We start from the raw sequence: 16,116 nt of genomic DNA on the forward strand, positions 1-16,116 counted from the left end.
ACTCACATCAGCTCCAGGATGGCTCCTCTGTTGCTCAGGCAACACATCTCATAACCTTCAATCCGGGCTGAAGAGAGACTTGTTTCCTAGCATTTCCTCCCCAGATTTGGTACCTTAACAACTAATTGAAAGCCTTTATCAAAGTGCTGGCTTAAATGAAGAACAACATAATTTTTTGCCAAAAAGTAAAGTGTTCCCCCATCAAAGCTCAAAAGTTTGATTTCCTTATCATAAATCAGAATGTGCCAATTTCATATTCATTCATATATTTGACAAAATTTTTAGAAGTTGTGTCTTTCTCAGCAACGCTTTTGGAAAACAAAATCAGTTTCAGCACCACAGTTAAATTACTATTCACGCTATTCCTTCCTAGTACTCTGTCTGCAGACTGGAAAAATCCTGCCATCACTCATGTCTGGGTAAGGAAGCCATGCATGCCACCAAAGACAGCAGCTCCTTCCATATTCTGACCCCTCCATGTTTGGAGGGAGAACCAAGAGGGGGTGAGATTTGCAGAAGCTTGATGATACAGACATCGATGGCCTTTCTCGCACACCTATAATGCAACACATATTCTCCCTATTTCACATTAGCTCAACCAGTCATCTGGTTCTTAGAGTGACCTTGTGAGTCAAAAGTCTAATAATTCAACTCATAGTCAATCCCTGCATCCTGCTCCAAAATCTGTAACAGTGTTATTACATCATATTAAGTACAATTTTCTTCACTTATTTCCTCTTTATCTTTCAGTAACAACTACAGATTTAGGTTTTTCTACCAGCCATATTTTTTCCCAAGCTGTGCCTTTATCATGTAGCTAACTATGCTATCACAATCAGCAAAACCTTGATAACGACTGTGGAAAGGAAAGCGTTTCCAGAAAGTGGCCTTAGACAAACCTAATCAGAAGAACATAACCAATCAGATGTTCGGCAGAGGCACAGGTGTAGGCACATGAAAATGTAAATGGTTAATGGTGATGAATGCTAGAGCTTCCATTTTCAAAGGGCTTGTGGCACACTGATGAAGTATTTCACAGTGGCGATGTAAGGATTAAGCAAAGTACATTGAGAAAATTTGAATGACTCGCTCAAGGTCCCATAATGCAGTCAGTGTCAAGGTCCAAAACACAGTCTAGACTTCCAGGCCTAACCCAAATCTATTAAAATTATTTTGCTCTGAAACACCAGTAGGGAGAAATACTTTCAAAGCATATTTATTTTTCACTGGTGAAGTAACTAGGAATGTGAGAATCAGACCAAGAAGAAAGATTCACTTCAATAAATGAAGCACAAACACTTAACTAATGAGAAAATATGAAAAAAACAAAAAGAACACACAAAAAAACCCACATTGAAATGGGGAACACCAAGGTTTAATCAGAAAAACAGGAAAGCTAAAGTAGAGGAAATAAATGCTAACTCAGAATGGTAGCAAGCAGCATACTGTTACCATTACAAACAGGTAGAAAAGGGATATTTTCCCATAGCTGAAATACTGAAGTTTCAAGGAAAACTAACTGCCAACGTTTGCTTTTTAATGCTCAGAAACGTAAAGACTGCCTGAAACATCCTTCCCGCTGCAGGCAAAAAAATGAACTGGTTTTCCACAATAATTTGAGTTTCTTCAGAAAACAAATTTCCTGATGAGAAAATACTCTTGCTGAAAAGTTTTCAAATCTCTCTGCCAGATACACTTTAAATAAATACTTGGGATGCCCAAGTTCTGAATTCAAGGCATCTCAAGGGGGTAAAGATATGATATTCATCTATTCTTGAGACCAGAATACAAGGTAATAAAGCATTATGATGTGGCAGACATGCCAACAGGCTTCATGAAGAAAGACTGTACGATTCACTATGGCAAGGAGTGACTGTGAGCAAGTTGTTTCTGAGAAGGACATCCACAATTAATTGAAGCATAAGCAGGCGCCCTGCTGGAGTACACAAATGCACACACACCGTTGTGCATGCAGGTTTGCAGATGCAATTGCAGTGACTACTGGTCAGGTCACATATTTGGTTGGTGCAAATCACTACTTAGGCATTTGAACATCTGGATTTTGTGAAATAAAAAGTTATCCATACAACTATAAGCCCACAAAGTATGTGCTTCTGTACATAAAAAAAAAGGTCTTTAATCTCTGAGGAACCCAAAACTTTACATCTTATAAGGTGCTCTCACTTTGTCTAATGAATCAAATCCCTTTTTAAAAATTACACAGTAAATATCATAAAACAAAGCAGTTTGATGATCTGTCATTTCTAGAGTAAAAAATACTAACACATAAGCAGTAAACAAGGCATTCAGCAAATCATAGCAGATTTTTTAAAGCTGGAAAATAAAAGGAAAAATATAAATAAGCACAGTAGTATTACACTGTGGAAGATGCAGGAGTAAGTAACCCAGAATACCACAAGTGCATGCAGCAGAGATTTGTTCCCTGATAGTAATCATTCTTTCAAAAATACTGTTATTGTTAAGCACAACTTCCACGTGTTCCAACCACACCCCTCCTGCCAGAAACCACCAAATACAACCTCAGATAAGTTTGCCCTCTACTCTTGACCCATCACACTAGTTAAAAATCTCAAAATATATAGTAGATTAACTAAAATTTACAGCTGGTTTCCTTAGAAACTATGATGTGCTGCATGAAATTCTGAGTGTACCAAAACAAAATTAATTTTGAGTCATGTTCAGCAAGATCTTGGGGAATGTACTGTAAAACAAAGAGGAAAAGTCCACATCTTCCCATTTTATTCTTGTGGTCTTTAGATTTTAATTTTCTTATTCTCTTTATTTCACCTTTTGCTTTCATGCCTTTCCAACCTCTTCAAACAGATGTTTCACCATTCAGATTTCCCCATGAAAGTGACTCAGTAGCATAATTGCATTTTGAAAGGCACCTGAACAAGCCCCAGTGCACCAAGGAGGGTGGGCTGTTGAGGACTCACATCTGTGGACCAGAAGCTGTGAGGAAGCTCCTCAATTAATCAGAAAATTCAGAATTAAACCAGTCCCTTCCCCTCGGTGAGTCAGTGCCACATCTGGACAGTGAAAAAACAGTTCTTTCCACCTATTGCAAGTCTCATTCTGCCACTGAGGATTTTCATTTTAAATTTGCTGCCACACTCTTGTTCAACAAGCCGATACCCACTAGTCTGCAGAGGTAGAAAAGGTGAATCATTACAGGGCTTCCACAGCTGGCTATCACCAGACTCTGTAGACTTCCCTACTGCAGAGATTTCTTCTGTCTTGGGCTCTTCTCACTATTAACTCTTGTTCTGTGATCTGGCTATGATATTTTTCTCTTGTAGTCTCTATTCTAGATATCCTTTTCTTGCTTCCCCTTACTATCCCTGACTTAAACTCCTTTAAAACTCTCACAGTAGTGCTCTGTTTAATTTTTTCTAACTTTTAAATTGCTCTCTTCTCTAGGTTAAATGAATTCCCAGGCACACTGCATTTTATCATCTCTTCTTGCATATGTATAAATTCTGCAGAAATAATAGAATGTTTTTGGCTTGTACTTCTGTTATTTTCATAGGCTTTCCTACTACTGCTGATTTTACATTTGCATCACTAGTCCTCTCCTTTCTTTTGTCCAGACATTCTGTAGGGAATACTCAGGTTTCTTACTCAAAAGTACAAGAATTTTCATCATTTAATGAGCAGCCCTCCGAGCAGCAGCTAAGTCCAATGTCACAAGGGTAGGAAATAGGTCACATACAGTGATGTATGAAAGCAAGAGATCAAATGCATCACCTTGCTTGAGTTAGCCTCTTTACACTTAAGAGCAGAAAGCAACACTTCAGTATCACAATAAAAAAAATTCTTGCAAACTTGAAGCAACACATGTTTTTATTCCTATATAATTTAAGAACAATAACATTGACCAAATATTTTCTTTACTTTAAAGAATTATAAGAAACATCCAACAATAGTAGAAGTACTCACGCAAGTCTGCCTTCCGGACATTCCTCACTCTTAGTATTTTTACAGTGAGCAAGTTGAAAGGAGATATTGGTCTCTGCATGACAATTCCAAAAAAAAAAAGAAAAAAAAAAAAGAATAACGATGACATTGAGATTAATATTATAGTCTATAGCCACAGACTACGGTAACCCTAAAGTTTTAAGGACGTAGATAAAACAAGGTTTTTAAGGTTGAGCCAATATCATTTATCAAACCAAGCGGAGCAGCTGGAAAAAACATACAAATTTTTGGCACAGAACCCTTTTCAGGTCTGAAATAGAAGCAACAGATTTCAAAACCACATATGAGTTGAGAATAGGTGCTGATAGTTCGATTTGATAAAGAGCACTTCTTTCTAACACCACTCCACTATTATCACAGTAAACAGCCTTACAGCACACGCATGGGTGTCCTCACCTCTTACACACCACTGCCTGCAACACAACAGACTGTCTCTGAGGCACCAAACATTGTCACAGTAGCTGTGCAAGTAGAGCTAAGTGACCACGATGAATCAGCAAAAGCTCCTGCACTGGCACAAGGTCCCACGCACAGCCTAAAAGGCCAGAAATGCAGACGACAGTGACGAGATGCTTCTCTTGAAGACTCTGATCCATCTCTGATCTCCAGCCCTGATCTCCAGCAGAAAGCTACAAAACTCTTTCCAGAGATAATCTTGGGAATTAACTCACAACTCCACTAGATATCAGAGACCTTGGGCTCAGAGGTATTAATTCTATAATACCTCATAACTTCCATGGCTCATACTAATATATCTTTATGTTCCTCAGGCTATAAATTAACTCTTTCCCAATTTCACTTTGGAGATAACTACATAACATCTTTCCTCTCCACACTAACATCTCCTCTGTTTCATAAGTACTATCTTTCCTTTTAAAACCAGTGTAGGTACAGATACCATTTCTCTCAACACTTGCTCAAAATTGGTATTTAGCTTTGAGTCTACTGATTCTGCTTTAGAACAGAAACGGGTGTTTTATGTCCAAAATCTTGTCTGATCATTCTGTCTATTGCAGTTGGTAAAAGAGATATTAACTCTACCCATAAACCCTCTCACTCCTGCAGTCATAGACATACTATACCCTAGTAAATTTAATACAGTGTCCTCACACAAACACACAGGTTTTATTACTTTCCATCTGAAGTCCCTGTATTAATCATAAGCAGCAAAAGTAAAAACGATATACTGACATTAACTAATAAAATGTTCCTTGCTCCTATTTCCTTCATACATGCTATACATTTTGCCAGACCATTTGTCTTTCCAGCTGTAGCACAAGGCTTATCCTGAAGCGTTTCGCAATGCTTTGACAAAGCATTAAGCAACTGGGACCATGACGTGACATTGGACACTAACACAATGTAATGAAGCAGATCCTTGTCCTCACCAACGAAAACCTCAGCACCTCTGAAAATGCAGCAGAGATTAAGAACAGCCTCCAAGAAACAGCCTGGGTAATACTCAGCATATCCTCTTGCACTTCCCTTTGGGTCAGCAAGGGGCCTGAAGATGCAGAGTTGAAGGTCAGTGGGACAGCAGCAGGAGGGTCGGAGCAGTCACTGATATAGGCACATTTGTTCTACATTATCTTAACCTGTCCAGACTCCAGCACAGAGCACATTTTTACGGTGCACAGTTTGCAAGCACTTGAATCATCAGCTGTGGGACATTTCAGCTGTCTCAAAGAATATATCACGCCTCTACCTGCTCCATTATCCCAAACATGGCCACAAAGCAGAATCTGGACAGACACACCTTGAAAGAAACAAACTAGTTTTTTTGAGAGAAAAAAAAATTACAGTCTCCAATCAAAAGCAACCAAAATACATCATGCCCAGACTATATTGAACTGCTAGATCTGCTTTTCTATATACATTAAATAGAACTGGGTAAAACACAAAAGCACTGCTAGGCACAGGGATCAAGAGCCAAGGCTTGTCTATCCCTGCCAAATCTACTGACACGTTTGCTACATTTATGCTTGGTCTCTGCTTTCCTACCCAATAAATCCTAAATGTTTTTGTCCTCAGCAGTGCTGTTTCAGCAGAAGAGCTGCTTGGGTTGCAGGGGATGAGGCTCACATCCCTTGAATACAGAAGAACAGACTTGAGCAGAAGTTCCCCATCCCAGGGAAGTGCTATAACCACTAGGCTGGACACCATTTTAAAGGAATAACCTTTGCTCAGTTCTTTGAAAACAAGCATCTAGACCTCTACTTTATGCATCTCAAGTGGATGGTGGTATCTCCCTGCAGGCCTAAGTGGCATGCAAAGATAGGATCTAAGAAGGGTGTTTCTGTGCTCAGCTGTCCCTGTAGCTGGATGTACCTATTTATACAGTTCCCTGCTCTGTTGTTAGAATTCCCATTTTGGTGTATCTGACTCTCCAAACATATCGAATCAATCCTCAGTGCTTCAGTCTGGGTCGTAGAGTCCATTCCCATACTAGAGGCTAGTCAGACCTTACAGCTCCTAACTTTTAGGTGCCCGAGTGTTTTATCAAGTCTAGCTGTCAGCAACTTACTCAAAGTCACACAGAAAAAATATCGAGGGGCATGTCTTAAACTGGATAATCTGCTAGTAATAGGCAATGACTTCCACATCTTTCCCTTTAATGTGATGATGACCATATCACAAGCTGGATAAGTTCTGAGGCCAGAAGCCTCTCAGGTCAGTTATTACGCACACTTCAACTTTCAGCTTCTGTATTTATTTCGTCTGAGACATGATTGTTACCTCATAAACCGGAAACACAAGCCAGGCATTTTAATAATCACTGTTGAAACTACTTAAATATACGAGATTGCAAACACAGGACTTGGTCACACTATCCTACGTCAGATAAAAGTGCAATTAAGTCCTGCGGTACACTTGTGCAATCCTTACATACCTAGTCCCAGGGAAGTCAATAGGAGTGTTCACACACATGAGTGTTCATCCAAATGAATAAGAGTTACATAACTGGGCTCTAAAACTGCTCTATTTCTGTACAATTCCAAGCTTAAAAGTCTTTTATAGAATTTTTTTCTTGAGGTGACTAGAGTGAAGCACATAAAACATTCTCAAGTTATATCAAGAGAAAAGGCAGTTATCAAAGTAAAACACCATGTCAGATCTATTTGGAGCAGAGCACTCTCCCCTTAGCTTTCTCTTCAAAAAGGAATAGAAATCTCACCACTACTTTAAAAACTATGAAGACCAACAAAGAAAACACTCAGCCCTGTCAGAAAGAGTGGCAGGACTTTAAAGCACAGATCATTGCCTTGCTTCTGACCTAGGTCAGGTATATGGCACCTTTTAACTCCAAAGAGTCTTGGAGCCTCAAGGGCAAGCAGGATTTCATTACTTTACTATGTCTACCGCCTCAGGTAAGGTCAAATGCATAAGAAACACTTTTCTTTGTACTACATGTTTTGTGTTTATTTCATCCATTTTAAAATATTCCATAGCTGGGCCTTATTAAGTCAGTAGAAGTCACTGGGGTTGTTCCAGAATAAAAACAAATGGAACAGCAGTGACTCAAGGCCCGTTTCTTTCCAAGAGCCTGCCATTTTCATGTGATTTTTCTTCTCTTCCTGTTTGATGCTCCACAGCTGGAGTTTCACATTAGAATAAATCCAAATCTTAGAAGAGAAACCAAGTCAAGCATTTCCACAGTTCAACATGACTTTTTCTCAAGACCATGCTAGCCTGTATTATTTTGATATGATACAGTAATCTGAGTAATCTAAAAAGTATTACTTTTTTGCCCATCAGCTTAAGGGCACTACCAATATTTTCTCACCAAACATTTTACATATTACCTTTAATTTAAATGGCCACTCAAATTTAAATCACACACATCACATGGGTTTCCCTGAAACTGATAATGAAAGCTGATTTCCTTAAATGAGCCACTGAGTAACAAAAACCAACTCGGATATACTGTGCTTACATATTTATCATCATAAATACTAACTTTCATGGCAAAAAAAAAAAAAGCCCATGTCCTTCATGATTTTTGCCTTTCTGAGCCTCAAAGAGTCAGGGCAGAAAGAAGGGGCTCTGGGTCCTACTCTAAATTGTATGTACTCTATTCAGGTCAGTTCTGTCACCCTAAATACCCTAAAGACAAGAGGCACAATCTAAAGCCAGTGAACTGTACAGGCTCACACCTAAAGACCTACTAACAATGTAAGAAGCACTAAGGATAAAAAAAAATCTTGATCACAGAATCACAGAACGTTAGGGATTGGAAGGGACCTCGAAAGATCATCTAGTCCAATCCCCCTGCCGGGGCAGGATTACCGAGACCATATCACACAGGAACGCGTCCAGGCGGGTTTTGAATGTCTCCAGAGAAGGAGACTCCACAACCTCTCTGGGCAGCCTGTTCCAGTGTTCAGTCACCCTCACCGTAAAGAAGTTTTTCCTCATATTTATGCGGAACCTCCTGTGTTCCAGCTTGCACCCATTGCCCCTTGTCCTGTCAAGGGATGTCACTGAGAAGAGCCTGGCTCCATCCTCATGACACTTGCCCTTTACATATTTATAAACATTAATGAGGTCACCCCTCAGTCTCCTCTTCTCTAAGCTAAAGAGACCCAGCTCCCTCAGCCTCTCCTCATAAGGGAGATGTTCCACTCCCTTAATCATCTTCGTGGCTCTGCGCTGGACTCTCTCTAGCAGTTCCCTGTCCTTCTTGAACTGAGGGGCCCAGAACTGGACACAATATTCCTCTAAACACAGGCTAAGTTCACAGGACTAAAAGTAACAATTTTTATGATCCTAGCACACTTCTTTAGGGCAGCAATACTATACACAGAGGCCTAAATATCATTTTAAAAACTACTTTTTGAAGAAACTCTGCAAAGTCTTTGCTTTACCACAGCATTTCACTTTGAACAGAGAAGGAAGTGGGTCTCAGGCACTGCATCAGATACTATCAATAATAGCAAACCTATATGAGGCAGACCAAATTTACCACCATTTGTGAGACTCTCTGTATCCCTGCAATCCCCCACATGGAACCAAAGTCCAAAACAAACCAAGCCGGGAAACCCCTACGTCACTGAAGCAGGGGCAAGAGCCCATCTTTCCAACTAAAGATGCCCAGAGAGTTACAACAGATATTGGCAGCCCCAAACCCATTCCAAGCGTCTGAAGACAGTCCCATCCTGTTGCCACTGCAATTGTTCCTGTCCTCTGGCTCATAGCAGCTTATCTGATATATTTTCTTTTATGCTAATACCTGTTAACATCAACATCTACTAATTGCCCAGGGAGTTTTCATTTGCCTGTGCAAAGAATTCATCCTCAGTTCAGCCTTCACAAAACACCTTGTTGCACTTTTTTTTTTTTTGCGTTCAGAGAAGTTTGGGCACTGCTCCCACTTCTACTGGGCTGATGAGGTTGGGCTTGTCAGGATGCTGAACACAACACATTTATTCCACAGTTTTACCTGTTCGGACGCTGTGTTTTTAAACACCATCTTACACAGAGAACTGCAAGCTCTACAACAGGTCACTACAGCGCAAAGAAAGTACAAAGAATACTAGAGCACTAAGAACAAACAAAAGACCTGTTTAAATTGAGTCTTCTTATGAGGGAGTAACATACAATACAAGTCAGTGTTTCATCCAAAGAAACCGAAACACACAAAAAAGGGAGGAATTAAAAAATTAATACAGGTGAAGTACAAACCAACCCAGGTACAGTGCAACACCTGCATCAGGCACCAACAGACGCCAGACTATTTAGACTTTACTGAAAGCCAACTCAATATTTCATATACAGAGTTGAAGTCGCAGCTCAGCTTTACAGTGTTGAGTGAACATCGCAGTACAGTTTTCCCCTGAGCCATTGAATTCCTAACATTTTTTTCTGGTGATCTACATTCAGCACTGGACAGCATTTAATGAAGGGCCAGCTAATCACTACCTACCGTTCTCACCGCTGGTGCTGAGGTGCCCGTAAAAGTCTAGGAAAAACAACACAAGGTAAAGTTAAGAAAACTAAGCTACATGTTAGACTCTTATTTTAGGCTGATATTTAAAAACATCTCACATTCAAAGCCATACTTAGAGCTATGCTCATTAATGACACTCATTAGATGCTTTACCAACCACCAAACCCATCACAACTCTGTGCCAGCTTCTTATTTCCTTGACATGAAGCTTTTTTTTAAGGAAGCACAATAAGTAACATTGTTAGCCCTAAAACATAGCTTGAAAATGCAGATGTGGCAGAAAGTTCTGTAAAAGGCTAGACTAGGAAAACCATCCTTGCAACCACGAGATCTGAGGAACAGCAAACTCTGTTTCCATGGATTGCCTGTACACCTCAAACAGCTTGTTCTCCTCTGTGATCAACCTAACTAGAATATCAGACAATTTTACCTACTTTAAGCTTGCTATCGACTTCTTTTGCTTACCTCATTTGAACTTAAATTTGATCCCATTGCAGCCTCAGTTGCATATAAGTCCAATGTTAAAAGATACTGAGTCGTACAGCTGGCAGGAACTCCTCATGCAGATTAGGGGTGGAGGAATAAGGATTTTATGACAAGGCTCTCCCGCTCCACCCCTTTATTATTTCCAGTCATTAGGCAGTCCCCTCCCTGCTTCCTGCAGCCTATTAGAGCACCTCAACTGAGTCAACAGAATGAAGAGCGATTTCTTTTCTACCTACTGTGATGTTTGGGGGGGGACACTGGAGCCCCTTTCTGCCCAGGGATTGCTTTCTTGAAAATACTACTGCTGATAAAAAGTTTTGCATTTATGTAACAACTCTAACCCTCAGCTAAAGTGGTTGTGACTAATTAAATCACAGCTCTCAGAGTATCTCTACACTGCCACCATCATACTGCAGGGTAGTGGAGAGAGATCACAACAGCTTCTTTCCAAACCATGAACTCCAATACCTTCCCATAGCAGCACGCAGTCCAGCAAAGTAAGTGGCCCCATTGCAGTGCCACAACTAAGCGATTGCAGGACCCATGCTCCCCTGAAGCTACTTTGGACATCTCTGTGCTGCACTCAGTGACCTCGCCACGTGCTCAGTATTCTTTGCCTGGATATTTAGCGTATATCTAGAAAAAATGCGAATTCACGTCCAGAAATCTTGCAGTTTGATTTTAAATGCAATGAGAGGAAAGGGAAGAGCTATAAGCAGTAGGTGAAGCTTGGGGGTGGAAGGGTGAGGCAGGAAAGAGGCTTGTTCTCTCCTGCGTCGGCCCAGGGAGCGCAGCAGTTCACCCACCCTCAGAGCTTACTTCAAAGGGATCTTGTGTGTGCTCACTCTCACAGTGGGCCCAGCTGGCACCCTGTGGGAAACACCGTGGCTCAAAACCCTCCCTGCTTCCTCTTTGCTCTGGTCTGCAGTGACTCACTGCCTGTAAGAGCAGTGTATTAGTGTAGGCCTAAATTAGCACATATGTGCAGGCTGGTAGATTTTGGAGCGTGCAAGACCAGACTCTGGCTCTGCCACACTCCTTCCAGCCTCTCTGCTTGATGACAGGATGCTGCTAGTGCTCTCTCTTGCATCATGAGATCCAGGTGATTATTTTTAAATCAGTTTCATTCATATTGATTAATAATTCACTTCATGCAAGTAAAGAAAGTAACCTTGCAAACTGCAGTGGATGCCACTGAAATGCACTCCTCTGTGCCATGGAGGCCACTAGCAAGGCAATTCTGCACAGAGGAAGAGAGGAGGTGTTGTCCAAGGAATGTCGCTAGAGTAAAATCCTCTTTTTACACACAAGTTGCTTCCTTCTATGTTGATGTCTGTGTGATGCACATGAAGACTGTTCAGAAGGTCTTACCCAAATTGTGCAGTAACACTATATGGTGGTTTCCATCTAAAGCATTTAATAGCCTGCTGCTTGCTCCATAGTCACACTTTGCACAGCCTTCTCAATAGATATGGAATCAAAGGAAAATGGCTCATAAATATGAACCTGCAGCATCCGAAATCCTCCTTGAAAGAAAGACCAAAAGATATTTCTGATGGACATGAGTATCTCTACTCCAAAGACAAAATATCTCCCTTAACTTCTGTCTTTATTACTTTATATCTGTCTTAAACACTACGAACAAATTTACATGGAGCAGTCACAGCTGAGAATCACTAACTTGCACTATTGCAAAACTAGTCTTTCCAGCTTTTGAAAGAAGAATGCTTCCCTGAAAAATTTCCGGTATTAAAATTTAAAGTAGGAATCTGCTTTCATTAAAAATGTCTGTAAAACATCCTCTATCAAAGGAAAGAGGGTAGGTTATCCAGCTCAACTTCCCTGAGTTGTCCCAGCAGATATATATACCTATACATATGTATACCATCCTAGCTGTCTCACAGCCAATACAAGACTACCTGATACTACATTCTCTCACCCACATCACTTTTAAGATCCATAAATGAGATACCACTTCACAATTTAGAACATTATTCCAGAGTCAGTGCATCTTGCTCACTGAATGGTTTCCTGATCTTCAGATTATGTTTTCACTGTCTCAAAATAATGCCAGCATTGCCATACTCAAAACATGTTCCTAAATAATTCTTCCTCTCTTGCTCATGACCAGCACCAAGCTTTGTAGCTGATGTTGTCTTCCCTTAACTACTGCTTGTCCAAGCCACGCAAGAAAGTTTTGGAATATAGTATCTTTAAAAGCTTTGTGCAAGTCAAAAATTACAATCTCAACAGTTTTTCATTTGTGCAGTAAGTTCATGATAGAACTAAGTGCTGAATGCTCTTACCCATAACACTAAGTCCTTGTCATCACTGAGAAAATTTTAACTGTTGATGGCTTATTCACTGGTGTCTATAAGGACCACCACACAATCTGCTTCAAAATAAATCGTGATTTTGTAGTTTGTCCCACTGGCATTTTAGAGCTAGAAATGTGTCCCTAGGATTATGATTTCAAAAAGATTACTACTTCAAAGGTTAAGCATTATGTTGGGTTTTTTTGATTTTTTCCTTAGTTCTTCCACAATTCAAGGAGAATTTCAAAGACAACCATCAAGCATGCAGTAAGTAAATTAATGGGTGAAGTTACCTAATGTCTAAAGACCCATATATCGGCTCTTTTTGACAATCACCTTTCCAGGGTAAATAATTTAAAACCCGTAGCGATCTTCATATACATGCTACTTACACTCTTACTTTGCTTTTTCTTACTTTGCTTTTTAAAGACTAGAGAGACTGTGTTACTGATGAGGGAACAGGTATCAGCCCCTTTAACAACAACAAGTAAAAAGGAAGATATAATTTTCCTCTACTCTCCATCTACTTTGTTGTGGGCATTTGCATGCACATGATTTTGTATCTGTGTCTTAACTAAGGCAAAGTAGAGCAAATATAAATACCTTGCTGATCAGAGGCAGTCAAAATTCATCTAAAGTACCCTACTGCAAGCACTAATTTCCCCAAGATGATATTCAGATAATTGTATATCTAAGTGCAATAGGTTGCAGGTAGCAATGACAGCTGCATGCAATATCCCACAATTACCTTATATACCACTTTGTCACCTTCTGAAAATCCAGGACTACAGAAATGTATGACTAATGGGGGATTTCATATTATTGCAAGAGAAAATATCCTTGTACCACCTTTGGGATGACAATGGGAGTTGGTCATCATTTAAACACCTTGAACATAAGAAGGGTAAATATCCATAAACCTGGTAAAGGTGTTGCAAAACGATAGCCAAATGTCACATTAGAAAATTAATAATTCACTACCTGCAGAAGTGAATACTCAGAATTATCAAGTAAAAATATAAACAAATAAAATGTCAGATGTATAGTTGCCGATTTTCCTTGGCTCCAGCCTTTCAGTTTGTTTTCCTTTTTTTCTTTTTTTTTTTTAAAAAAAAAACCTATTCCATACGCTACAAAACCTACACAGACCTCACCCTGCCAATCAAACAAGAGCGCAAGAAGTCCAAGTCAAATTCCAGTTGTACAATGGACCTAAGCTCAATAATCTCTGCACACAAGATTTACCACGGATGAAAAGTGTCACTTCCTTCCCCATGGCATCACATTTCAGTCTCTTAAAAATTCGTCTTTGGCTAGGTCCTTTTTATCCTGCCAATAATTTAAAGCAACTGTCTGGCACTAAAAAAAAAAATAGATATCACGGAATCACAGAATCACAGAATGTTAGGGATTGGAAGGGACCTCGAAAGATCATCTAGTCCAATCCCCCTGCCGGAGCAGGATTGCCTAGATCATATCACAAAGTTAGATCATATCTAACTTTCACGCTAATATGTTGGCATTTTGTTTTCCTGTTTATACATACAACACCTTCAATACTCTACAATATCCTTGATGTTTTGTATCACCTAAGATGCAAAAGAGGATTTCTTGAGAAAGAATTCTTGGAGAAGATGCCAGGTGCCACAGGTTAGAGAAAAAAGTCTGAAAATTTTTGTATCATCCATTTGTAAGCAGGAGAAACCTTCAGTCTGAATCTGAATTTAAATTCCTGAGAATTAAAGGTGCAAAATCAGTCACTGGAGAGAGAAATCACACTAGCTGATCAGGGCAGGGGGGATTATATTTTTTACTTAAGGCACTATTTTGATTATGACATAGATGAATTGATTAAAATGATTCCACATGCTTTTGATACGTTTTGGTAAGATAAAAATCTCACTCCTCCTACTCACTCATTGGAAGCAATTGGGCCGTTTTGCCATCCAAAAATCATCAGTAAACTATTGTCCCAGCTGTTCCAAACATACGCAATCCTGCCTTCACTTCTATTGCAACAGAATTTCAAAATCCAATCCTTATCTCAAAAAGCAGTAACTCACAACAATTACGTCTGCCTCTCCCTGCGCTCGGTAGATCTGAGCATCCAACAATACCTCTATCTTTGCAGGAACAGTCCGAGGCTGCCTGACCTTTCCAGGTTCATTCAACGCTTCGGGCACTGTTCAAGCAGCTTTTTCTCTTCCCTAACCCAAATCAGACCACAGGCATGAGGAATACTAGCATCAGCCTATGTCAGCTAATTAGCCAGCAATTCCACTGGCATAAATGTGGCACAACACACAGCCCAGGACCTTTACAGGGAAATCTAGAGCAAATTTGAATCTGAACCAATTCTCAGAATATCAGGAAGTCACCTCATGTCACCAGCTAATTAAGGGGGTAACTTCATCTACAGTTAGCCTGAGAGACGTTCAAGTCCTAACAGAGACTATAAAGATTCACAGCTAACTGCTTACAGGATCGTGCCATTACACTTAGCAGAGCTTGTGTGACAGGTCACAAACGGGTGTTTTCAAAAAAAGAAATTGTTGTTGACCTACCTGGATCTTAAATAGAACAATTATGTCAATGCTGAATCACAGCCTCAGCTCTTTCCTTAAAAAAAAGCACCCATAATACTGAACGTCTGTCCTTTGTTATTTTCAGTTAATAGCTGGCAAGGCACTTGAACAAGTATCTCTCCCCCTGTCCTTTTACACTGCCTTTCACCATCACATCATATGCAGGATTCTGAGATATTGCTGCAATGCGAACAGCACAAACAGGTTTTAATAGGAGAGGACAGGCCTTTCCTTCTCCAGACAAGAAACCAAATTAGTCCATCGTCGAAAAAACTCACAAGCCACAAAGGTAAGACCACCTAGCTTGGTGAGCCCGGGGAAAGCATTAGCCTCGTGCACTGTTAGATCCTTGGAACCAGGTCCCAACTCAAACTCCAGCGTTTCTCTGACTTCCCTTCAAGTTAAAATATCAAGCTGCTAAGCCAGACAATTTGGGCAGCCTAAGATTTCTCAGTGCCTTGCTCAACAGGCCCAGATTTCTTAAAATGGACTCCTTTTCCTCAGCTCATTCTAAGCCATCCTAATTTTCTGGGTCTGCTGCCAAAAAACACATCATCACCACACCTTGGGTGAGTAAAGCTGAAGGCCCACTGCCAAGTGTTGCAACCACCAAAAAACAGTCAGCGGAATACACAAGGCACAAACTGCACAGCCTCTGTTACATCTTCCTGGAGCTGTAAAAATGAATCTTGAAAATCTTTAAAATACTTTAAAGACACTTAGCAAAAAATTTTAATCACATTCTTAAAACCCCATCTCACTATTGTTTATAAATAAACTTATG

At 40.1% G+C, this 16,116-nt stretch overlaps 1 protein-coding gene across 1 annotated transcript in view; it reads right to left on the reverse strand.

The window, feature by feature from the left end:
* Positions 1–10,438, reverse strand: part of LOC137662036 (cytosolic phospholipase A2 epsilon-like) — a 35,210-nt gene extending 24,772 nt beyond the window's left edge. Inside the window, exons 1-3 of the mRNA XM_068397915.1 lie at positions 10,412–10,438; positions 9,923–9,958; positions 3,961–4,033 (exon numbers count right to left, since the gene is read on the reverse strand). Coding sequence (XP_068254016.1) covers positions 3,961–4,033; positions 9,923–9,958; positions 10,412–10,438 — 136 coding nt within the window. The remainder of the gene's footprint in view (positions 1–3,960; positions 4,034–9,922; positions 9,959–10,411) is intronic.
* Positions 10,439–16,116: the final 5,678 nt, after the last annotated feature.

This window comes from Nyctibius grandis, chromosome 4 (genome assembly GCF_013368605.1).
Source record: "Nyctibius grandis isolate bNycGra1 chromosome 4, bNycGra1.pri, whole genome shotgun sequence".
Lineage (NCBI taxonomy): Eukaryota > Metazoa > Chordata > Aves > Nyctibiiformes > Nyctibiidae > Nyctibius > Nyctibius grandis.